General features: G+C 41.4%; 1 protein-coding gene across 4 annotated transcripts in view; it reads left to right on the top strand.

Moving 5' to 3' along the window:
• The window catches only part of hnrnpc (heterogeneous nuclear ribonucleoprotein C), a 102,266-nt gene that overhangs the window by 29,621 nt on the left and 47,687 nt on the right, over positions 1 to 24,958 (top strand). For all 4 annotated transcript variants that reach the window (XM_052136989.1, XM_052136992.1, XM_052136985.1 and 1 more), the window contains 3 exons: positions 14,173 to 14,245; positions 14,342 to 14,389; positions 14,545 to 14,687. In XM_052136989.1, coding sequence (XP_051992949.1) covers positions 14,173 to 14,245; positions 14,342 to 14,389; positions 14,545 to 14,687 — 264 coding nt within the window. The remainder of the gene's footprint in view (positions 1 to 14,172; positions 14,246 to 14,341; positions 14,390 to 14,544; positions 14,688 to 24,958) is intronic.

The following is a 24,958-nucleotide window of genomic DNA, read 5'->3' as shown; positions in this document are numbered from 1 at the left end:
ACGGGGCCCCGCTGCGTTGGCACATCAACTGCCTAGAGCTGCTGGCTGTTTTCTTTGTCCTGAGGAAGCTTTTCCCGTTAATTCGAGAAAAACACGTCCTAGTCAGGACAGACAGCACCACAGTGGTAGCCTACATAAATCGCCAAGGCGGAGTACGCTCCCTCCACATGTCACAGCTCGCCCGTCGTCTCCTCCTTTGGAGTCAGCAGCGACTCAAGTCACTGCGCGCCACTCACATCCCCGGCAACCTCAATGTGATAGTGGACGCGCTGTCAAGACAAAGCTTGCCCGGCGGAGAGTGGAGGCTCCACCCCCAGTCGGTCCAGCTGATCTGGGACAGGTTCGGCAAGGCCCAGGTAGACCTGTTTGCCTCCCAAGAAACCTCCCACTGCCCGCTCTGGTATGCCCGGACAGAGGCTCCCCTCGGGGCAGATGCTTTGGCACACAGCTGGCCCGCGGGGCTGCGCAAGTATGCATTTCCCCCAGTGAGCCTTCTTGCACAGGTGCTATGCAAGGTCAGGGAGGACGAAGAGCAAGTCATTCTGGCGGCCCCCTACATTCCCACCCGGACTTGGTTCTCGGACCTCACGCTCCTCGTGACAGCCCCTCCCTGGCGAATTCCCCTGAGTAAGGACCTTCTTTCTCAGGGACGCTCTGGCACCCGCACCCAGACCTCTGGAACCTCCACGTCTGGCCCCTGGAGGAGATGCGGAAGATCTAGCCGGCCTACCACCGACCGTCATAGATACTATCAACCAAACCAGAGCCCCCTCTACCAGGCATCTTTACACCCTAAAGTGGCGTCTGTTCGCAAACTGGTGTTCTTCCCACGCTGAAGACCCACAGAAGTGCGCGGTTAGGTCAGTGCTCGTGTTTCTACAGGAGAGGCTGGAGAGGAGGCTGTCCCCCTCCACCCTCAAGGTGTATGTTGCCGCCATCGCGGCTCACCACGACACGATAGACGGCAAGTCTGTTGGTAAGCACAACTCAATTGTCAGGTTCCTCAAAGGTGCCCGGAGGCTAATTCCCTCCCAGCCTAACCTGTTCCCCTCCTGGGATCTCTCGATCGTCCTCACGGGCCTCCAGAGACCCCTCTTCGAGCCTCTAGATTCAGCTGGACTCAGGGCCCTCTCTCTCAAGACTGCCCTGCTGATCGCGCTCGCCTCCATCAAGAGGGTCAGGGACCTGCAAGCGTTCTCTGTTAGTGACACTTGCCTGGAGTTCGGTCCGGCAGACACATACGTGATCCTAAGACCGCGACCGGACTATGTGCCCAAGGTTCCTACCACACCCTTCAGAGATCAGGTAGTGAACCTGCAAGCGCTGCCCCGGGAGGAGGCAGACCCCCAACCCTTTCGTTGCTGTGTCCAGTACGTGCTTTGCGTATCTATCTGGACTGCACGCAGAGCACTAGATGCTCTGAGCAGCTCTTTGTCTGCTTCGGGGGACAGCGGAAAGGGAACGCTGTCTCCAAACAGAGGCTTGCCCACTGGGTTGTCGACGCCATTTCATTGGCTTATCACACCCAGGCCGTGCCCCCCCCGCGGGTCCGAGCTCACTCCACCAGGGGTGTTGCGTCATCATGGGCACTGGCCAGTGGCACCTCCCTAGCAGACATCTGCAGAGCAGCAGAGTGGGCAACACCTAACACTTTCTCGAGGTTTTACAATCTCCAAGTTGAGTCAGTATCGTCCTCTGTTTTCTCAGGTCCGAGCCCGTAGAACTCGGTCACGAACCCCCCTCCAGGGTAATCAGAAGGACTCTGATGGCTTTAATGGGGCATTGGGGAAGGGTATGTGCAGTCTGATACAGTTGGTTGCCTTTGCATGTAGGAATACCTGCTCGCTCCTGTAAGGTGTTGAAGTAGTTCACGTACACGGCTCAGCGCATGGCACTTTTATAAGTAGACCCCTAGTGTCGCTTCTCTGACACAACGTGGAGAGAGCGACAGAATGGGAACGTCTAGGTTACGTATGTAACCTCCATTCCCCGATGGAGGGAACGAGACGTTGTGTCTTCCCCGCCACGTCGCTGAGCTGAGCCACTGTTGTGGCCGGACCATTTCTGGCTCCTCAGAAAAATCCTGAATGGACTCCCGTATTTGCGCCACTTAAATACCCATATGTCCGGGGGCGGGATATGCAAATACCGGCTGCCAACTTCTCATTGGCCTTTTTTCATAGATCAGAGGTGGATATCGGCGCTCAAGAGAGACCCCTAGTGTCGCTTCTCTGACACAACGTCTCGTTCCCTCCATCGGGGAACGGAGGTTACATACGTAACCTAGACGTTTTGTAGTGGACTAGTCAAAGTTGAACTTGATTGAGATGCTGTGGCAGGACGTTAAATGGGCAGTTCATGCTCAAATCCCTCCAATGTGGATGATTCAATCAGTTCTGCAAAGAAGAGTGGGCCAAAATTCCACCAGAGCTTTGCAAAAGACTGATCTCCAGTTATTGGAAGTGTTTGGTTGCAGTTGTTGCTGCTAAAGGTGGCACAAGCTGCTATTAAGTTTAAGTGGGCAGTTTTCACATGGGTGATTTAGGTGTTGGATAACTTTTTTGCTTAAAAAATATATAAATATATATATACTGGCGACCAAAAGTTTAGAATAATGTACAGATTTTTCTGTTTTGGAAGGAAATTTGTACTTTAGTTCAACAAAGTTGTATTCAAATAATCACAAAGTATTGTCAGGACAATACTGATGTAAAAAACAGCACCATCTCTATTTGAAAAAGTCCTATTTGATCAATCTAGACAGGCCCCATTTCTAGCAGCTATTACTTCAACACCTTATCTTTGAGTAATCATGCTAAATTGCTAATTTGTTACTAGAAAATAATTAGCCTTTATATCAAACACAGTTGAAAACTATTTGGTTTGTTAAAAGAAGCTTAACATTATCTTTGTGGTTTTTTTTTGAGTTTCCACAGTATGCAATAGACTGGCATGTCTTAAGGTCAAAATTAGTTAAAAAAAATGGCAAAATATAACTGCTTTCTCTAGAAACTCATCAAACAATCATTGTTTTGAGGAATGAAGGCTATACAATGCTTGAAACTGCCAAAAAATTTTTGAATTCATACAAACTACAGTCTTCAAAGACAAAGGACTTCTGGCTCTAACAAGGACAGAAAGAGCTGTGGAAGGCCTAGATTCAACTAAACAAGAGTATAAGTACATCAGAGTCTCTAGTTTGAGAAATAGATGCCTCACATGTCCTCAGCTGACAGCTTCATTGAATTCTACCTGCTCAACACCAGTTTCATGTACAACAATAAAGAGAAGATTTAGGGGTGCAGGCCTTATGTGAAGAATTGCAAAGAAAAAGCCACTTTTGAAACAGAAAAAACAAAAAGAAAAGGTTAGAGTGGGCAAAGAAACGCAGACATTAGACAACAGATAATTGGAAAAGAGTGTTATGGATCTTAACCCCATTGAGCATTTGTGGGATCAGCTAGACGGTGCGAGAGAAGTACCTGACAAGACAGTCCTGTCTATGCCAAGTGCTACAGGAAGCGTGTGGTGAAATGTCACCTTAGTATCTGGACAAACTGATAGCTAGAATGCTAAGAATCTGGTAAGCTGTCATTGCTGCCCGTTTTTAATGAGAACTCTTTAAAGTAGTTGAAGTTCTGAATTTTTTTCAAATTGTAATTGTCATTTTTCACGCTATTAATGTCCTGACTATACATTGATCAGTTGAATGCCACTTTGATGAATAAAAGTAACAATTTCTTTCCATAAGAGCAAAATCTGTACATTATTCCAAACGTTTGGCCCCCAGTGTATATATATTTGAAAACTGTATTTTGTGTTTACTCGGGTTGCCTTTGATTAGGTTATATCTTGTTTGAAGATCTAAAACTATTTAGTATGAAAACAATGTACATCAGAATAGTGCATACTATTTGCTATAGTTAAGTATAAATGGACTCACTATCAAATAATGGAAATGTTTTTCATCATAAGCAGAGAAAGTCATTTAAAAGTTTTGGTTGTCTTTCTTACCATCCATGCCAGAGATGACGCTAATTCTGACTAATTCCGATTAATTTAAACAAAAAACATGTTAATAAAGTTAACTTTAGATGGGAAAAGATCATTTTTTGTCTAAAGGCTCTCTGGAACCAATATAAATTGTCCTGTCACAAACCTTGCTTGGCTGAACTGTCTGAGTCTTGTCAGACCCATAAAGATTGTTTCATATTCATTGAAGCAAAAGTGGGCAGTGTGTTTTAGTGAAATATGCAGGTATCCATCTATATTGCCGCTCACTGTATTTTTACACTACGATCTCCTGTCATTATAATAATTGTGTCTGCAGCAAGAAAGGGCATTAATGAAGCGTGTTCTGTGCTAGAGAAAAACATTAAAGGATATAGCGCTGACAGATCAGTGCTATGGCCCGGACCGTGTGCAGTGTACATAGCTCTGTTGTTTTGTTGTGCTGCTAAACTGAAGTGTAGAAACGATGAGATGGGGCATCTGATGTCATGATGTCTCGCTGTCCGGATGGAACTATTCTGGGGTCCAGACCGCGGGTCCAGTCCGCTAATTGGTGACCACTGGTGTATGGTGTGTGTGGGACTCTAAATAAACACAATAAACTTGCTGCAGTGATGCCCATATACTGCATGAGTATAGTTTACCCAAAAATGAAACTTCTCTACTCATTTACTCACCCTCATGCCATCCCAGATGTGTATGACTTTCTATTTTATAAGGTAAGTTTAAGGTTATGTTTAGGGGTAGAGGTTAATGTTGTGTGCCTGTGGGACTCTAAATAAACACAATAAACGCACTGCACTGAAGACCATACTGTATGATAGTATTTCAAAATGGGTGCAAATAGTATCTGACACCATTTTCACCAGGGTGGAATTAGTATCTACCATTATTTGCACCAGGATTGGGGTGCAAATAATATCTGCCACTATTTTCACTGGGGTATAAATAGCATATACCATTATTTGCACCAGTCTAAATGTGTTTTAGTGAAATATGCAGGTATCCATCTATATTGCCGCTCACTGTATTTTTACACTACGATCTCCTGTCGTTATAATAATTGCGTCTGCAGCACGAAAGGGCATTAGTGAAGCATGTTCTGTGCTAGAGAAAAACATTAAAGGATATACCATAATTAAACTATAATTATATGGTTTTTATTTTGTGGTTTACATTTTTTTTATTCATGTAATTTCACTGTGTTTGCATGATGCACAGTGTTCACTGCGCATTGCAAGTGATATTTGGAGCCACTCATATGCTGAAAACACCACATTTTATGAGTATCGCATGGTGTGCTTTTTGTAGTAGATGACAGATAGAATACTCATAGTCTGCTATGCATCATAATGAATAGTTATATAATTAAATGGTTTTTATTTTGTGGTTTAAATAGTTTTTATTCATGTAATTTCACGGTGTTTGCATGATTCTAAGAGTTCATGTTGTTCTGGCTAGAGTTGTGAGAAATGTGGTTAGTTTAAAGAGCAATAACAAAGTGGCAAAGACATCTGTTCCCGTATCTCTACTAAACATTGTTTAGACCAGTGGTTCTCAACCTTTTTTTAAAACTGGACCCACATCATATCTCAAACCAGTCTCAAGGACACCCCCATATCCATGGAAGTTTGACAGCTGCTCCCGGGTCCTAATGCCTACCGCATTCAACCTTAATCAGTGCGACTTGTACACAGATACAACTTATCTCTCTGTGTGTGTGTGTGTATTTCTCTCTCTTTTTTTCCTCTCTCTCTCTCTCTTTCTCTCTCTCTCTCACACACACACACACAACAACAACTGCTATTTTCAAATACATTTTAAATGATTCAACGGACCCCATGCAATTACACCACAAATCACTTTGGGTCCCATTTAATTTCATTTAATTAAACCCCTGGCAAAAATTATGGAATCACCACTCTTAGTCATAAGTCTCTTAGGTCTGTTCACCCAGCTTTCTTACCTCGTAGCAAATAATCAAATAACAGATATGACATGAAACAATTTTTGTTTAATAGCTGAACGTCTTGGGTTACATGTGTAACCCATGTTCCCTGAAAAAAGCGGAACGAGATGCTGCGCTGCTAAGCGCTATGGGGAACAATCCTAGTTGTGACCGAGCTGAATAATGTGTGTAACACGTCAATGAACATTTACCGGAATTTATAGCCTCGGCTGATGTAATCATTAGATGCACCTGCGGCCAGGCTATAAATGGATACGTCACCAGGTGTCGTCAGATACTTATTTTTGAAGAGCATTCCTGGGACGTCCCAGTGCGGCAAAGAAGCGCAGCATCTCGTTCCGCTTTTTTCAGGGAACATGGGTTTCACATGTAACCCGAGACGTTCCCTTTACAAAAAGCTTCACTATGATGCTGCGCTGCTAAGCGATATGGGGAACGCAATACCCACGGCGCCGCACTTGGGGCTGTCCGGACCCCTACGGTTGTGCAGTGTACTCACAAAAACGCGAGAGGTCTCAGACATGAGCTTGAGATGTCGACTCAAGGGCATAAGAGCCCGGAGTAGCATAAACATCTAAACCATAAAATTTTGAGGAATGTGTGCGGAGAGGACCAGCCTGCCGCATCACAAACTTGTTTAGGCATGGGCTGAGATGTCGACTCAAGGACATAAGAGTCCGGAGTAGCAAAGCATCTAACCCATAAAGTTCGATGAATGTGTGCGGAGAGGACAACCTGCCGCATCACAAACTTGTTAAGGCATGGGCTGAGATGTTGACTCAAGGGCATAAGAGTGCAGAACATCCAAACAAAAAAGTCCAATGAATGTGTGCGGAGAGGACAACCTGCCGCATCACAAACTTGTTAAGGCATGGGCTGAGATGTTGACTCAAGGGCATAAGAGCCCGGAGTGGCAGAACATCCGAACTATAAAAATCTAATCACAAACTTGCTGCAGAGGGAGACCTCTAGCCAAGGTTTTAGAGGAGGAGAGCCTTCTGGTAGAGTGCGCCCCAAAACCTACTGGCGAAGCTGGACCGCTCGCCTCGTAGGCCCGGGCAATAATGAGGATGCCTCTTTGAGGGCACCCCGCCCACCAAGCCGTGGCAAACTGCGGTGGCCACATAGAACCTGGCAGTGGCGAGGCAAGTGACAGTTCTTTCTACAGAAAATCCAGGACTGAAGCAAACTGGCAGTTAGCTCGTTCTGTAATATGAACTTTAGTAGAAGCAAACGCATGCAGGTGCATTTGTGCTATGTATGCATTACTACGATCAGCCCCTGGGCGACTCGGGGAGAAGTAGAGGAGACGTTGCGCTATCAACATAGGCGAAAAGGTCCTCTTCTGCCCTGTAAAATCTACCCAGATCAGTTCCAAGTGGAGGGAGCCCTAGCACTTGAAATGGTCTCGATAACCTCAAGAGAAAACCCTGTGAACCTCATTTGGTACCCTTAGGGGCCAGACATGAAAGGTTTCACAATTCGGGCTAGTTAATTAAATTCTGACGCCCTTATAAAACCCACAGAAAAGAATATATCTGGCAGAAGTTTCCACGCTGCCAGGATCTATGAGATGGGTATTATATTTTAACACTTCCTGTTGAGGGGTTGTCGAGTGTTTCGCGTCCTGAAAAAAATGCAGGAACAGCGAAAACACCCAATTTTGACGGAAGCCTCTGCAACCCGAAACACCAAGAGATGGCGGGAATGGAGGGGCTTCGAGGGGGTACCGGGAGGGGTGAAGTGAAGCACGCGCCCCGTCCCGAGGGGAGATACCCTCTAATCTAGGCGCAAGACCGTCAGGGTTTTCTCTTACTAGAAATTATAGTCCTGAGGTCTTGCTTCAGGGCTGGCGAGGGCGGCGAGACTGTCCCCAATCCCTGGGAGGAGGAGCACGACTCACCACGCTTTGCTTTTGAGCCTCCCTTCAGACAGGACCTAGGCGGGTCTGAGGCTTGCTCATCAAGCGCAGCACCCACACTCAGGTCGTCCAGGAGGTCGGCCAGGTATGCCTGTAAAACAGCATAGTGTGCAGAGCAGCATCAGCCTGACCTGCTGCTTGATAAGCCCTTCCCACTAAAGTGGAGGTTGTCCTACAATGCTTTGAGGGGAGAGAGGGCTTCTTAAGTGACGATGCTGAGCCCGGCGAGTGATAGCCCGCAAGTGTCTCTCCGACCGGCGGCATCACTGAATATCCCCGTGCCTCAGCACCCACGATAGTCGAATATAATGACGTCGAGGGTATGTGAACACGGGAAGAAAATATATATATTTTTTATTTTTATTTTTTTATTTTAGGGGTTCCTCCATGAGCAAAAAAGCTCTTCATGGAGGTTATCAAAGACGGGAAGGGACTCATTAGGCGTTCCCTTTCTTAGACTGGAAGATAAAATCTATCCCCTAATTTGGAGGGTTTGGGGTCTCTTTTTCACGTGGCCAGTCCAATTTGGCAACCGCACGAGTAACAACATCGAGATTTTTTTATCGCTGACGGAAAGCTCGGAGGCGGGAAGAGAATTGCGATCCTCCTCATGATCCGAAGAAGACGCACTTCGAGATCATGTGAAGGACCAGCTGGGTTTGGAGAGAGAGCGAGAGAAAGGGATCAACCCGTCTCTTGCTCCTCAGCCAAATCCATGCAAGAGCCCCACGAACTATCTTTTTTTTTTTTTTTCGTGAGTGCTGACTCCCGGAAGCAAGCGAGGCGAGCGCGAAGCACTTTGCCTGTTAAAGCAAATCGCAGTGCTCGCACCCACCCTGCTGCAACGCGAGAGCAGCGTACTCTTACCCCCAAACAAACAGAGCAAAAACTGATGCAGTGTTTGCGGCTTTCAGTCATTCTCTCTTTTTTTTCTTTTCTTTTTTTAGAAATATATATAATATTTTCTAAACAGAAGAGAAAAGAGAAAACGTTCACTGCACACTGCCTAACCAATTCTAACTCCTAACAGAGGAAAGAAAGTTTTGACAGGGTTGGTAAAAAACACAGAAACAGAATCGCTCTGAAAAAAGAGTTTCTGACGACACCTGGTGACGTATCCATTTATAGCCTGGCCGCAGGTGCATCTAATGATTACATCAGCCGAGGCTATAAATTCCAGTCAATGTACATTGACGTGTTACACACATTATTCAGCTCGGTCACAACTAGGATTGTTCCCCATAGCGCTTAGCAGCGCAGCATCACAGTGAAGCTTTTTGTAAAGGGAACATTCTGGCTTTGTGAAACATCCCTCAAAGAAATTAAATTACATTATTTTAATGAATGGCATTTTTTTCCCAGATCATTATGGAATCACTCAATGTTGAGGAAAAAATTATAAATATAAAATAAATAATAATAGCTGTTGACAGATTAGCTTTACAGGATGGAGACATGTCATGGACCAATATTTTCAATTTCCACCATAAATTTTAAATCGGATTGAGATCCAGACTGTTTGCTGGTCATGTCATTGAGTTGATATGCCTTTCCAGAAAAAAAGTCTTAACACTCTGCTCTGTGGCAAAATGCATTATCATCCTGAAAAATGACTTCATCACCAAACATATTTTCTATCAGTCGAATGAGAAAAGTGTCCCAAATTTCAATGTTCACATGTACTGACTGTTGAGGTAATGATTGCCATCTCCCCTAGTCCTTTACCTGACATGCAACCCAATATCTTTTCGTTAGGTGTTAGTGCTGGTTTTCGTTTGGCTTTTCTATATGTAAATCCCATTTCATTCAGCTGCTTTCTTAACTTTCTGTCACAAACACTGTTTCTGCCCATTTGTTTTGGTGTGCATCTATTTTCAAGGCATATTGCTTTGAGTTTTCTATTCTGACGCTTTGACAACTTCCTTGGTCTACCAATATGTTTTCTTTTTTTAACCTTCCCATTTTGTTTATACTTGCACCAAATATTAGACACAGCTGACTGGGAACAACCAACTTCTTTTGCCACACTTTGTATTGGATTTACTTCTGGAAAGGAAGGAGTTTTATAATTCTTCCCATTGTTTCAATTGACAACTTTCTTGTTGGAGCTATGTTTCCTTTCAATAAGCCAAGTCCAACAGCTCGTTAATGTCTGTAAGCACTCTTTTAACAGCAGACTAATTTTTAGACTTGTGCCAGTATTTGTTTTAGAAATGCAAATTACAAGGTGATTAAATAATGTTTTCCTCAACTCTGAGTGATTCCATAATTTCTTCTTCTACTTGATCTGGAAAAAAGTATGGCATTAATTAAAATGATTTTATTTAATTTAACTTTAAACAAAAATTGTTTTGTGTCATATCTTTGATTTGTATATTTGCTATGATGTAAGAAATCTGGGTGAATCCTAATGTCATGATTACATAATGTTTTGCCAGGGGTTGTATTTAATATGCAGTTGACTACAATCAAGTACCTTGATAACATGAATATATAGATGAAAGATTACAGAAATGTAGGCACATTAATATGATTTCATAATTGACTTTAAATGATGAATAAGTCTCTTAAAATAAAGAATATACCATAAGCACTCGTTCATGTTTTCATGCATACTGATGTTTTATAAATTGTTCATAGGAAAATTTAGGAAATTGTTGTACAATCACATTTAAGATAATTTTATGAACACCTTTATAAATGAGGCCCGTTTACTACACTTCATGTTTATATGTTGTTAATTTGACAGCCTGAGTAATCAAATAAACAAATGAGACCTCCTTGATTTTGCAGTCTTGTGTGATGGTTATACATTTCAAAATAATTATTTGTGGTAATCTGCATTATGGCACAAATGCTATTGACTGAGCTTAACTTGTATTGAACCCGGAATGAACCTTCAAACAAATGAAATAAAACTGCCCTTCTATATAGCCACAGTTTTTCTGATCAACCACTGGGTGGCGCGATTATGATTCTAATTGCCTGTTTTCTGTTTCTGGTCTCAAGACGCAATGTAAAAAACAACCAAAACGAGCAATCCAGATGGAGAATAAACATTTATGTTTATTTGGAGTAAAAATGTATTTCAGGTTAAATTGTGCTGTTGTTAGTCTTAACTCAAAGTAGTTAATGATATCAACGTAACTAACCTCGGACCATTGATTCATGGGATCTACACAATGGGTTAGTTCTAGACCATTTTCACTGGAGGGGCCAGGGTGCTTGTAGGGGGGCAGCTTTATTATATTTTAAATGTCCCCTGTACACAAATAAAACATAATTTGCTGTTTTAATATTTGTGGACATGCAATTTTTTAAAGGCAGCCAAAGATTCACCAAATTAGATTAGTTTTAATATATAAACAAACAGGCTCATGACAAATTTTTCAATTAGTCAATACACCCTAATATTCTGGTTTTACCAACAAACTTTAAGCCATGTTGCTATTCTTTTCTTTAGAATGACAAAGGCAGTTAATTTCTTGGGTAAAATGAATGATAGGCTACATTAAGATTTTAGATTAGAATTTAATCAGTAGGCTATTATCAGTATGTACAGGTCTTATAAATGGTCACCATTTCATTCTTTTAATAATTTCTAAGCACATTTTTACATTCACTAGTTAATTTTAATTGGTCCAGTGTAACAAGTGCATTTTTAAATGCATGTATCTTTCTCAATTACTAAATTAAAAAAGTTGCATGCATCGTAATTATAAGTGACTAATAAGATGGATTTAATGTGTTTTTTTAATAATTATTGTGTCTGCCAGAGTCTATGCGCATTCCTTATTGAGGGTGGGCCTCAAGAGAATGCTATTGCTAATATTAAGATCAATTCTCCATTATTGAGCACATGTGTGCCTCTGCCTTGTGGCAGACTGGTGTTCCAATCCAAAAGTATTTGATTGATAAATAGTTTTCAAAAAGAGGACGTTGTGTTTGTTATCTACCCTGCAAACTATTTAGTGCTTCTCTAACGAAAGGCAGCATGGTCAGCTCTGAAGCTTTGTTCTATCTCTCTTCCGGTTAGTTGCATGTTTTTTTTTCACCTGTACCAACATTAATCTGTATATATTATTAGGTTAAAGTGTGTTGATGTGGTGAGCTTAGTGTAGAGAGCCTCATAAATGCAAGGCATTTATTTGGTGCTATAATGTAGCACCCCCTTAAAAAAAAGACTAGCACCCCCATTTTCACCTACAGGCCCCAAACATGGTACATAAACTCAGCAAAAAAAAGAAACAGCCCTTTTTCAGGACATAGTATTTTAAAGATAATTTTGTAAAAAATTATTGTAAAGGGTTTAAACCTTGTTGACCATGAACCATAAACAATTAATAAACATGCACCTGTGGAACAGTCGTTAAGACACTAAAAGCTTACAGACGGTAGGCAATTAATGTCACAGTTACAAAAACATAGGACACTATAGAGACCTTTCTACTGACTCTGAAAAACACAGAAAGAAAGATGTCCAGGGTCCCTGCATCAGTGTGAACGTAATAGGCTGAGAGAGAGGCTGAAATGAGGGCTTATAGGCCTGTTGTAAGGCAGGTCCTTACCAGACATCACCGGCAACAATTTCGCCTATGGGCACAAACCCACCTTCGCTGGACCAGACAGGACTGGTCCAGCGAACCAAAGTCATGGTTTTGTCTCACATTGTCGAAGGAATTAGCGTTAAACCAAGGCCCGCAATCTGGAGTGGGATCGATTTGGAAGAGTGAAGGGTCCATCATGGTCTGGGGCAGTGTGTCACAGCATCATCGGACTGAGCTTGTTGTCATTGCAGGCAATCTCAATGCTGTGCGTTAGAGTGTTCTGCCATGTCCAGCGAAGAGCCCGGATCTCAATCCCATAGACCTGTTGGATCAGAGGCTGAGGGCTAGGGCCATTCCCCCCAGAAATGTCTGGCAAATTGCAAATGCCTTGTTGGATGAGTGGGGTAACATCTCACAGCAAGAACTGGCAAATCTGGTGCAGTCCATGAGGAGATGCACTGAAGTACTTAATACAGCTGGTGGCCACACCAGATACTGACTGTTACTTTTGATTTTTGTTCAGGGGCACATTATTCCATTTCTGTTAGTCACATATCTGTGAAACTTTTTCATTTTATGTCTTTGTTGTTGAATCTTTTTATGTTCATACAAATATTTACAAATCCTCTTTAAAATAGTCAATTATTTTATATAAAATAGTCAACAATCCTCTTTAAATTTATATTTACCCAAATTGCTTCAAAATTGTTTAGAATAATGACAAATGTAGCGCCCCCTTTAAAATGGGTATGTAAGATGGCCTCTGTAGCACCCCCATTTTCACCTACAGTCACAAAAATTGGTACATATATAGTTCTCATCAAGCTGGACAACTTTCATAATAATAGTCATTAGTTCCATCCAACAGGAAGTCGGCCATTTTTTTGTTTTGTTTAATATTTCAGTCTCTGAACTTTTAAAACTCCTAGGTGATTCATGAGACTGTCACCACATTTAGGCACTATATCAATACATTGACGATGCTAAATTGCGAACAGATTTTGATATATCAAATGGTGTTGCTATGGCGAGGTATTCAATTAATGGCGATAAATGGGAAACAGGAAGTGTCATATAGTTCGTGTGCAATGTGTGCTTTAGATCAAAATTGAGATTACTATTTTGGGTCATGATCATAGCACCACCACCTGGCAACAATCCTCTTTAAAATAGTCCTCTTATATTTACCCAAATTGCTTCAAAATTATTTAGAATAATGCCAAATGCATGTGTCTACTTTGCATTGTTTTCAGAAAAACCACCGGGTGGAAATGGAGCAGTTATGCTTGCCCGTCATCACCGCTTGCAGCTATATTTGTTTTATTGTTCCCCTGAAGCTAATGTTTCAATAAAAAAAAAATTCACTAGTAGATATGACTTTGCACAGTCATTCATGTGCTTGGAACTTGAAATTACGATATTTCTGACTTTATTTGAAGGGCGAACTAGCTTCTGCCATGATTCTTGAATCGACAAATTGCCTCAACTCAGAATGTTGTCTAGAAATTAAGTACTTCTTCATTTTGGATTTTGTGAATATAATAATTCCGACATGACATGGACCCCAACTTTCTCCAGTGTGATTGTCCCTATACCAGTGTACTGAAAGGCTTTTAAGCATTTGCTTACATGTGACATGTACATGTGGCGCCACAGTGATCACCACTATGTCACAACTCCATAATTGTAATTTCTTAAAGTTTTCATAATTTCTGTTTTTTTAGACATTAATCTGGCAGGTGAGCCAAAGCCACATCGGTCGATGCCAATCAAGCGGTCTGCAGGAGATATGTACAGGTTTGTCTTGCCAATTATTCATTCATTTATATGTAGTACACATTGATTTGTTAATTCTGTTAGTTTTTGCTAATTTTTTGCTTGTTTCTCATACAGTTCTTCATTTGATATGGACTATGACTTTCAGAGAGATTACTATGACAGGTGAGCTCTTTACATTTTTCTTTATTCAAAAGTTTACACTGATAAGACTTGTTTTTTTATCGATAAAGGCATTTAAGTTCTTTTTGAACACTGATTTGAGGGACAATACGATTCTGGGATTGTATATTTTAATCTGAGCATGTTTGTGCTTTCAGGATGTACTCGTACCCATCACGGGTGCCTCCGCCCCCCCTTTCAAGGGCCGTTATTCCGTCCAAACGTGCACGTGTGAGTGGAGGCAGCCGCAGGACCAAGAGCAGCTTTTCCTCCAAGAGCAGCCAACGGGCTTCACGCACCAGTAAGAACACACACACATGAATACATATAAACTAGAATTAATACATATATATATATATATATATACACATACAAACTACCATTCAAAAGTTTGGGGTCACTTGCCTGAAATGTTTCTCATGATATTAAAAACCTTTTGATCTGAAGGCATATGCTTAAATGTTTGAAATTTGTTTTGTTGACAAAAATATAATTTATATTTTTAAATATAAATTAAAATATAATTTTAATTTATATTATAAATTAAATACAAATATAATTGTGTCAACATAATAATTTAAGGTACGCACCATGAAAAAAGCAAAGGAAAAATTATTTTGTTGCATTTTTTATTCAATTATGATAACAATAACAACAATCAATATTTTTTTTAAATTAGACCCTTCAGTATTTTAGATACAGTCCTCTACCAAACGGTTGAGACGTCTGTTCATAATAAAAGAACAACATTCAGAACAAGTAATATTAAGTGCAATTTCTTGCAGTAAGGTCTGTAGCGAATCAGCTCTATGAAATATTAATAATCAATCATAACTTGTTATAATCGATTATGAATATTTGGATCAGTTAATCGGGTTAACTTGATGTAGCTACATTAACATTACAACCAAATGCTCGGTTCATCCCGTGAACACTCAATATTGGTTATTAATTAATTAATTAATAGAAAGGTACATTTCCGGGGCATGGGAAATGTCTTTCTTACTACGTATTAAGAGCAAGTAGTCAAAATTTTAGATATGAGCTTGAGACACAGACAACTTTACATGTGACATGAACAAGACTTTATTAACTAGACTAAACATTTAAACTACTCTAACATACATATACATACATGCATACAGTTTACCAAGGGAAAGAGGGTTGAAGCAGAATACAGGAAGGCAAGAAGTTATAGCATTGTTTGAAGTTCAGCAGATCAACAGCCTGAGCAAACCATCATATTAGTTCTGACACGCCCTTTTTAGAAAGGGGTTAAGGATACTTAATGTATCAAATAATGAGACTAAGTTTGATACTTGCATGTCCCATTTGAATTAAACTGTCCTGATGCAATTTGTTGATGGCTTAAGTTGATCTTTGATGATGTTGTCTTGATGAGAGAGAGAACCAGTGGGAGTCAGAGACAAGGCCATAGCCTGGCGCACGCTTGGGAGTCCTTGGGGCCTTCTAGTTTGGCATCATTCAGCAAGAGAGTGAGAGAGCACAAGGCTCAGAGGGCAAGAGAGGCAGGAAGCAAGAGGAGCATAAGAGAGCGAAGAGATAAGAGGACTAAAAGCATTTATAACCTTAGAAAACATGTCCCACCTTTCATTGGCTCGACCAATGAGAAGGGTTTGGGTTCCAGGCGGGAATTTGGTTTATTGCTCTTTGTTCTCACATTTCTCATTGCATGAGCAAGAAAGAAACTAGGAAATATACTTGTAATACTAATATGTTGTTGTTATCGACATATCATGTACACAGTCATTTCGATCTTCAAAATACCAAGTTATAGAGACCAAATATGCCACACATATGATTTCGGTTAACCATAGTATGCAAAGTCTGAAACATTAACCCATTAGAGTTTGAAAGAAAACACAGATCAAACAACATTTAGGAGAATTATGAGATGGAACATTAGATACATGTCAATGAATTTATCACATGGATATATAGAATATATATATAGGATTAACAGGGTTCATTTCTCTTTCTCAGTAAGAGAATGAAGTGAGGGTCAGCACTTCTCTGAACATTCCTTTGGAGGTCGTAAAAGTCTCCCTTACTCTGGGCATGAGAGAGTTCCTTTGTCAAGGCTCATTTGCATGTTTATGACAGTAAGAAATTTTGGGCTGAATGACTCAAAAGAAAGTAAAACATCGCGTAATATCATTCTACAGAGATCTTATATTCGAATTCAGCTCGGACAAATCATAAGGTTTAATTTGATACCAAGAAACGTGTGTTTAGTACACTTAAAAAGGGAATATACACTCTGAGGCTATTAAATATGAGGCCTCAGAGTTTAAAACACACAACGAAACAGTTCTAACGAGTTTGATATACCTCAGAAATACACAACATACAGGGATTACACGTATTTCATTAGCAATATGCAGTTCTGTGTTTAACTGAAAAACACACACACACACATTTTTACGTTCAAAGTTTCCCCCTTCCTGTCCACACGATAAGCACGTGGTGAGCATGCGGATGTCACATGCGGTTCTCTGTCAATAGTTCATTGTCTCTTTGTCAATACATTTATTGTGCTTGTGGAGACTGGTTGGCGCTATTTCAGTAATTAGGGGAGTTTTTAACAGTAAGTTCTTGTTTGTTCGTGAATCTGCTAAGCCACTGATCCTCCGCCATACCTTACAGGTCTTTTTTGTCGAGTTTTAAAGACTATTTAAACAAATACAACAAATATTTTTGGTAGTCATGCAACAGCACAAATTGGTTTTGGTGGTTGTGCAACAGCACAAATGGGTTTTGACCTGTTGTGCAACTGCACTAATGGTTTTGGTCAGGGGTGCAACAGCAGCGGTGCAACAGCACTTATTTTGCCTTTGGCCATTCATTTCATTGGCCATTTCATTTGTTGGCAATATACTGGCGGAGAGAGCCAGCCCTTGTGCCTTTATATGCCACCATGACCTCATCCACACTGTGCTGGTAAGTGGATGAGATCAGAAGACACTGCTGACGAAGCATGTCAAAAAGGGGGCGGATTTTGTAGAACCTGTCTGGACTGCCATTGCACTGCTGATTATCATTAAAATGAAGGTACCGGCGTAACAGCTTGAATCTTCTCCTTGGCATAATATCGACTATCACACTGACTCGTGACTCAATGCACCAGTAGTCATCGATGGCTGGGAAACTGAAAACACCCATGAAGAGAAGCATTGCCAGGAATTTTTCAATCTCTTCAGGACTAGTGCTGATTGGATCTCCCAGCTCCTGGGCAGTGTAGAGATTGGTTTGCTCAGAGATATGTGTAATCATCTCATCTGTGAAGAGCATTTTAAAATACTGAAAGGGTGTCTTTACAGCATCAGGGAGGTTAAAACTTGAGTCTGGAACCTGGAATGTCTCAATGTCTTCATGCCTTCACAATCTTCTTCTGCCTTCCTTTCCATCTGGGGGTGATGGTTCAGGTGTGTCCTGTAGCTCTGCCAAAGAAACAGTTTTCAGGGAGTTTTTCCCCATTCTCCTCTTCTTTTTGGACGGTGGTTTAGAGGATGAACTTGTTGAGGCAACCTCCTCCTCATCCAATGAATCAAAAGAAGTGTCCCCACTCTCTTCTGCTGGTGTGGGCAGATAATCTGGATCATCTACGGGGTCATCATCACTCAGATCCGCATCTGAGTCCTCAGGATTTTCTGGCACAAGGGCCAGAAAAGTGCGTGGTCTTGAACCGTAAAATGATTTAACGTCCATCTATTATGTCTAAAACATAAAGAAAACAATTTGTTTTACAATCCATGTACTCTTACAATGCTAGTCATATAGTAATACACAAACAGAGTCCATTTTAAATTATGAAATTAATAGTAACACCAGAATTGGTATTAATTCTTCAAATTTATTCTTGATATTTACCATATACAGTACAGAAATGTTGAAAAAATTATATTGATCAAATATTTTTCAATAGCTCATTTTACCAACATTAGCTAATTTTACCAACATTAGCTAACTTCTCTACCATAAAATGACAACTCAACCGTTTGGTTGAGCATGTTTTGAAAAAATTATTTGACCCTTATAAGACTTATTTTTGTTTAATTAAGTTACATAATTCTGTTTAACAACTCCTCCGAAACGATAATATGTCAACAAAATAGTCTTACCTTTAAAAGTCCCGCCGATATGCCTCATCAAAGGATGAGTACATTTTCGCCGCGTCATGTGCTGTTTGAAGGAACACTGAAAAGGCATGCTGCTCATAGACACAGTGTCATCTAGTGGATTTTTTTAGCATTGCACAACTACACCAAACGGTAGAGATGGCTCATTCAGGTTGAGTTAAGCTTGATGCATTTTTCAATTAAATATAGTGACTTAAAGTGTGGTCTACCAAATGGTTGAGTAGTACCTTAAAGGGTTTTAATTACAAAATTAAAATTGTATAAAATTGTATTTATTTTTTTAAATGGATGACTAGGACCGATTAATTATGAAAAGCAGCCACTAAGTGCCTAGCATATAGATGGGAACTCCTTCAATACTGTTTAAAAAGCATCCCAGGTTGATACCACAAGTTGTTTGAGAAAATGCCAAGAGCACATTTCTTCAAAGTGTCCAATATCCTTTTCTATTATTCTATTGTTGTGATGACTTTACTATTATTCTAAAATGTGAAAAATAAATAAAATAATGCATAAGTGACCCTACACTTTTGAACGGTTGCGTATGTGTGTGTATATATGTGTATATATGTGTATGATATATATATATATATATATATATATATATATATATATATATATATATATATAATCATAATAAAACTATGATCAATAATCAATGAAATAGTTACATTTCACATGTATATTTGTTCTCTGGGAGCCGGAATAAATGAGAAAGCACTTTTTTTTGTATTCCTGATGGAAATCAGACCCTCAGTCACACCTCCGAGGACAAATAAACAAATGACCTGTAACATTTCTAATTATAGCATAACCTGAATAAATGCAAACTTAAAAATGCTTTGATTACCTTTTGATGATAACAATTGCTAGTAAATATGTGACCGATCACGGAAAGTAGGGACACAAGTCGGTTTTGGGGCATTTTGAGTTATTTACATATTCTGAAAGTGTAGTCTCCAAGCTTTCCAACGATTTGTAACACATGGAAATCTGACAATATTTGGAGAAGTTGTGGCCATTTGAAGGTGGGCACTCAAAAAAGCTAAAAGGGTAGAAAACGGCCTCAAAAGATTGTGCAGTTCTCACCTCTCTGCTGCTGGGAGTGACAATAGGGCTCATTTACATCTCATTTAGATAAGCCATAACCCTGTGAAGCTCCCCCTGTAAAGCACAGGGGGAGCAAAAAGGTCAGGAAAATGTGCCATCAAAGAAAAAAAAAGTTTGCAAACAGGTAATAAATAAATGTCTCTTAGCATCTACCGATAAAACTGTATAGGCAACTCTTATGTACACTGAGTGCTTTTCATACAAGAATGTAAAACTAAATTCAGGTGGTTGGTTGATAAAGTGACATTCCACTTTCATCGTCGCTCAGATCGTCTTCAGAATCAGTGAACGCTTGTTCATAAGCATCCGGCTTGTCGAAGAAGTACTTCAAAACATTTTCGTTGTAACGGCCACGGTTCAGCTCGCTCTGCGACATTCTTTGCGGCGTCCATCTTCATTGAATTTTGATATCAGATAGAGCCGGCTAGAGCGCTGCATAATAAGTAGCCACGCTGTTGGGGGCGGGGCAAAGCGCCGCGGCTATTCAGTACGGAAATACACACAGACAATGATACGCCCCTACTGCATGCTAGAATCTCCGAAAAACAAGCCGATTTCAACCTCAAAATGTACGCTTTTAAATATACCAATACTGTTATCTCAAACATGGAGAGGCTTCTTCATGATCTCAACTAACAGATTCTGCAAAAAAGCGGAAATCACCAATTTTGGAAAAAAACACTTGTTTCTCATTTTGCTCACAAGTTGTGCTGCCGACTTGTGTCACTGGTTTCCGTGACGGGTCACATATATTCAACTGATCAATAGGCCGAAGAGACTTTATTAGATTAGATTAGATCAACTTTATTGTCATTGTGCAGAGTACAAGTACAAAGACAACGAAATGCAGTTTGCGTCCAACCAGAAGTGCAAAAAAGTATAAGTAAAATGTCAAGTATAGACAGGTGGTGCATAGGCAGGTACAGAAATATATTGCAGTGTTATAGAGCAGAATATATATGGCTATTTAATATGAGCAGTGTATGAACAACATGTACAGATATGTGCAATGTAGTAGCAGTGACATTTGAAATAGTAGTAGAATAATATAGATATATGCAGTGTATTAGCAGAATATATAGTAAGAAAACAGTAAATATGGATAATCTGTATGAACCATATAGATAGATATGTACAGTATGTACAGCTATGTGCAGTGTGGTAACATTATAAGAGCAGTAAGAATAAGTGTAAGTGTATGTACAGGATGAAGAGTAGTAGAATATGGCTATGTATAGGTGTAATTACAGTATGTACATTTAAATAAATAATAGAACAGAATGGGTGGGGTAGCGTAGTGTCATTGGGGGGTAGTCAATTGTCACCGGGATGCAGAGCTAGAGTTCAGTAGGGTGACAGCTGCAGGAAAGAAGCTTCCTCTGAACCTGCTGGTACGGGTGTGGAGAGACCTGAAGCGCCTCCCGGAGGGGAGTGGGATGAACAGTCTGTGGTTGGGGTGGGAACAATCTTTGATAATGCTGTGCGCCTTACGCAAGCATCGCTTACCCTGGATGGCCTCGATGGAGGGGAGCGAGGAACCGGTGATAGAAATGGGTGTGTGTGTGTGCCAGCTTTAGACTTCCTGAAGTCCACAATGAGCTCTTTGGTCTTCTTGGTGTTGAGAGCCAGGTTGTTGTCAGTGCACCACGATGATAGGTGCTGGACCTCCTCCCTGTAGGCCGTCTCATCGTTGTTACTGATGAGACCAATCACCGTAGTGTCGTCCGCAAACTTGACAATGGTGTTAGAGCCATGTACAGGTGTGCAGTCGTAGGTGACGAGGGAGTAAAGGCGAGGGCTCAGCACACATCCCTGTGGTACGCCGGGTGATGGTTGAGGAGGTGTGGTTAGCTAACCTAACAGACTGAGGTCTGTTGGTTAGGAAGTCCAGAATCCAGTTACAGAGGGAGGAATTGATGCATAGTTCACTGAGTTTGGTGATGAGTTTGGAGGGGATGATGGTGTTGAATGCTGAACTTAAGTCAATGAACAGCATTCTCACATAGGTGTTGCTATTGTCAAGGTGGGACAGGGCAGAGTGAAGTGCCATAGAATTGGCATCCTCTGTGCTCCTGTTCTGACGGTAGGCGAATTGGAAGGGGTCCAGTAAGGGTGATAAGCAGGTCTTGAGATGGGCCAGGACCAGCCTCTCGAAGCACTTCATAATGATGGGGGTGAGTGCAACTGGACGGTAGTCATTAAGGCTTGTTGCATTGGAGTGTTTTGGCACCGGCACGATGGAGGTGGTTTTAAAGCACGAGGGGACAGCTGCTTGGTCTAGTGACAGATTAAATATGTCGGTCCAAACCTCAGTCAGCTGCACAGCACAGGCCCGGAGTACGCGTCCAGGGATACCATCAGGACCAGCAGCCTTGCGTGCATTAATCCTGCTCAGTGCCATACACACATCGGTTGAGGAGAGTGTGAGGGCCTGGTGAACTGCAGAGACCACAGCCTTGATGGCCACTTCCTTGTTGTCCCTATCGAAGCGGCCATAGAAGTGGTTCAGCTCATCAGGCAAGGAGGTGTCAGTGACAGGGGGGGTGGAGTTAGTAGCTTTGTAGTCTGTGATGGCCTGGACGCCTTGCCACATGCGTCGGGGGTCAGAGTTGTTCTTGAAGTGATCCTCAATCCTTAGCTTGTGGTTGTGTTTGGCCTTTTTGATGCCCCTATTCAGGTTAGCCCTGGATGAGCTATAGGCTTGAGAATCACCTGATCTGAATGCAATGTCTCGTGCCTTCAGCAGGAGTCTTACCTCACTGTTCATCCATGGCTTCTGATTAGGGAAAGTGGTAATCCGTTTGAGGGTGGTGACACTGTTGATGTTTGTGTTGATACAGTCCAGAACGGAGGAGGCATATGAATCAATGTCCGTGTGGGAGTCGTGGGTGGCCTGAGTTGCGAACACTCTCCAGTCAGTGTTTCCAAAACGCTGCTGAAGTGCCGAGTCAGCTCCTTCTGGCCACACTTTGACTGTCCTTGCTGTTGGTTTCACACGTTTGATGAGTGCTAAATACTTGGGCGGTAGAAACAAAGAGAGGTGATCTGAGTGTCCTAGATGGGGGAGGGGAGCAGCTTTGTATGCATCAGCTATATTTGTGTAGACTTGGTCTAAAATCTTTCCTCCTCTTGTGGGGCATGATATATTTTGATGGAATTTAGGCAGTACAGTCTTTAAATTTGAGTGGTTGAAGTCACCCACGACAATGTAGGCTGCCTCGGGATGCAGAGTTTGTTGTTTGCTGATAGCAGAATGCAGTTCTTTCATGGCAATCTTAGCATTAGCATCCGGTGGTATGTAGGCTGCTGTTACTACAGTTGATGTAAACTCTCTGGGCAAATAGAAAGGTCTACATTTAACCATGAGATACTCAAGGTTAGCTGAGCAGTGACTCTCGGCGATGGTGGTGTCCGTGCACCACGTTTTGTTGACATAAATGCACAAACCCCCAGCTCTGGTCTTACCGCAGTCATCAGCTGTTCTGTCCGCACGGAGGAGGCAGCGTCCAGCTAGCTCGATAGCGCTGTTGGGTATTCTGCTGTTAAGCCAAGCTTCTGTGAAAATCATGAAGTTGCAGTCCCTAATCAATCTGTGTGTGGTGTTCCGCAACCGCAGTTCATCCATTTTATTCACCAGCGAGCGAACATTGGAGAGGAAAAGGCTTGGAAGAGCGAGTCAATGTGGAGTTATCTTTAGCCTCGCTCGAATTCCTCCGGGTGATCCCCTACGGCATTGTTTGCGTGTCCGTCTGAAGAGCCCTTCAGTCGGTGTGGGGATGTTCGGAGGGCCTGATGGTTTAGCGATCTCTGGAAATACGCTAATAACGATGTCAGAATTGCTGGAACCGATGACCAAAAGTTCCTGTCGGTTGTACGATATGTACGCTAAACTGTTTTTAAAGAGAATACTTGAGATTATCAAGCATATTACCACTAATTTGCAGAATCTGGAGAGACACTGAGCGTCGCAATGCATTCGCGCCGCCATCTTGGTCTATATATATATATTTATATATCAGGGATGCAAACTCCTCACCTTTCAGCAAAATATTATTTTTTGAAACCAAAATTGTCCACTTTTGTGATTTGTGCAGATTCGAAGAGTTTTTGTTTAGGAGAGAGAAGGGAAATGGGGGTCGATCTCCCATGTGATTGATTACAGCAGCAGACAATCCTACCAATGCAGATCGCTTAATTGTTATACAGGATTTCCGCGGGGCATTGAAAAGCATTAAAAGTCATGTAGCGAATCAGCTCTACATAATATTAATAATCAATCATAACTTGTTATAATCGATAATGAATATTTGGATCAGTTAATCGGGTTAACTTGATGTAGCTACATTAACATTACAACCAAATACTCGGTTCATCCCGTGAACACTCAATATTGGTTATTAATTAATTAATTAATAGAAAGGTAAATTTCCGGGGCATGGGAAATGTCTTTCTTACTACGTATTAAGAGCAAGTAGTCAAAATCTATGATTAGTGACTTTAGATATGAGCTTGAGACACAGACAACTTTACATGTGACACGTAACAAGACTTTATTAACTAGACTAAACATTTAAACTACTCTAACATACATATACACACATTCATACAGTTTACCAAGGGAAAGAGGGCTGAAGCAGAATACAGGAAGGCAAGAAGTTATAGCATTGTTTGAAGTTCAGCAGATCAACAGCCTGAGCAAACCATCATATTAGTTCTGACACGCCCTTTTTAGAAAGGGGTTAAGGATACTTAATGTATCAAATAATGAGACTAAGTTTGATACTTGCATGTCCCATTTGAATTAAACTGTCCTGATGCAATTTGTTGATGGCTTGAGTTGATCTTTGATGATGTTGTCTTGATGAGAGAGAGAACCAGTGGGAGTCAGAGGATCTTGGTGAATGGAAAGACAAGGCCGTAGCCTGGCACATGCTTGGGAGTCCTTGGGGCCTTCTAGTTTGGCATCATTCAGCGAGAGAGTGAGAGAGCACAAGGCTCAGAGGACCAGAAAACAGGAGAGGCAGGAAACAAGAGGAGCAAAAAGAGTGAAGAGATAAGAGAGGGCTAAGAGGTAAGAGAGAGAAGGAAGTGGGCGCAGTAGTTTTATACCCTTAGAAAACATGTCCCACCTCTCATTGGCTCGACCAATGAGAAGGGTTTGGGTTCCAGGCGGAATTTGGTTTATTGCTCTTTGTTCTCACATTTCTCATTGCATGTGCAAGAAAGAAAACTAGGAAATATACTTGTAATACTAATATGTTGTTGTTATCGACATATCATGTACACAGTCATTTCGATCTTC

This window comes from Xyrauchen texanus, chromosome 1, assembly GCF_025860055.1.
Source record: "Xyrauchen texanus isolate HMW12.3.18 chromosome 1, RBS_HiC_50CHRs, whole genome shotgun sequence".
In the NCBI taxonomy this organism is placed as follows: Eukaryota; Metazoa; Chordata; class Actinopteri; order Cypriniformes; family Catostomidae; genus Xyrauchen; species Xyrauchen texanus.
This window is presented reverse-complemented; position numbering and strand designations above follow the sequence as displayed.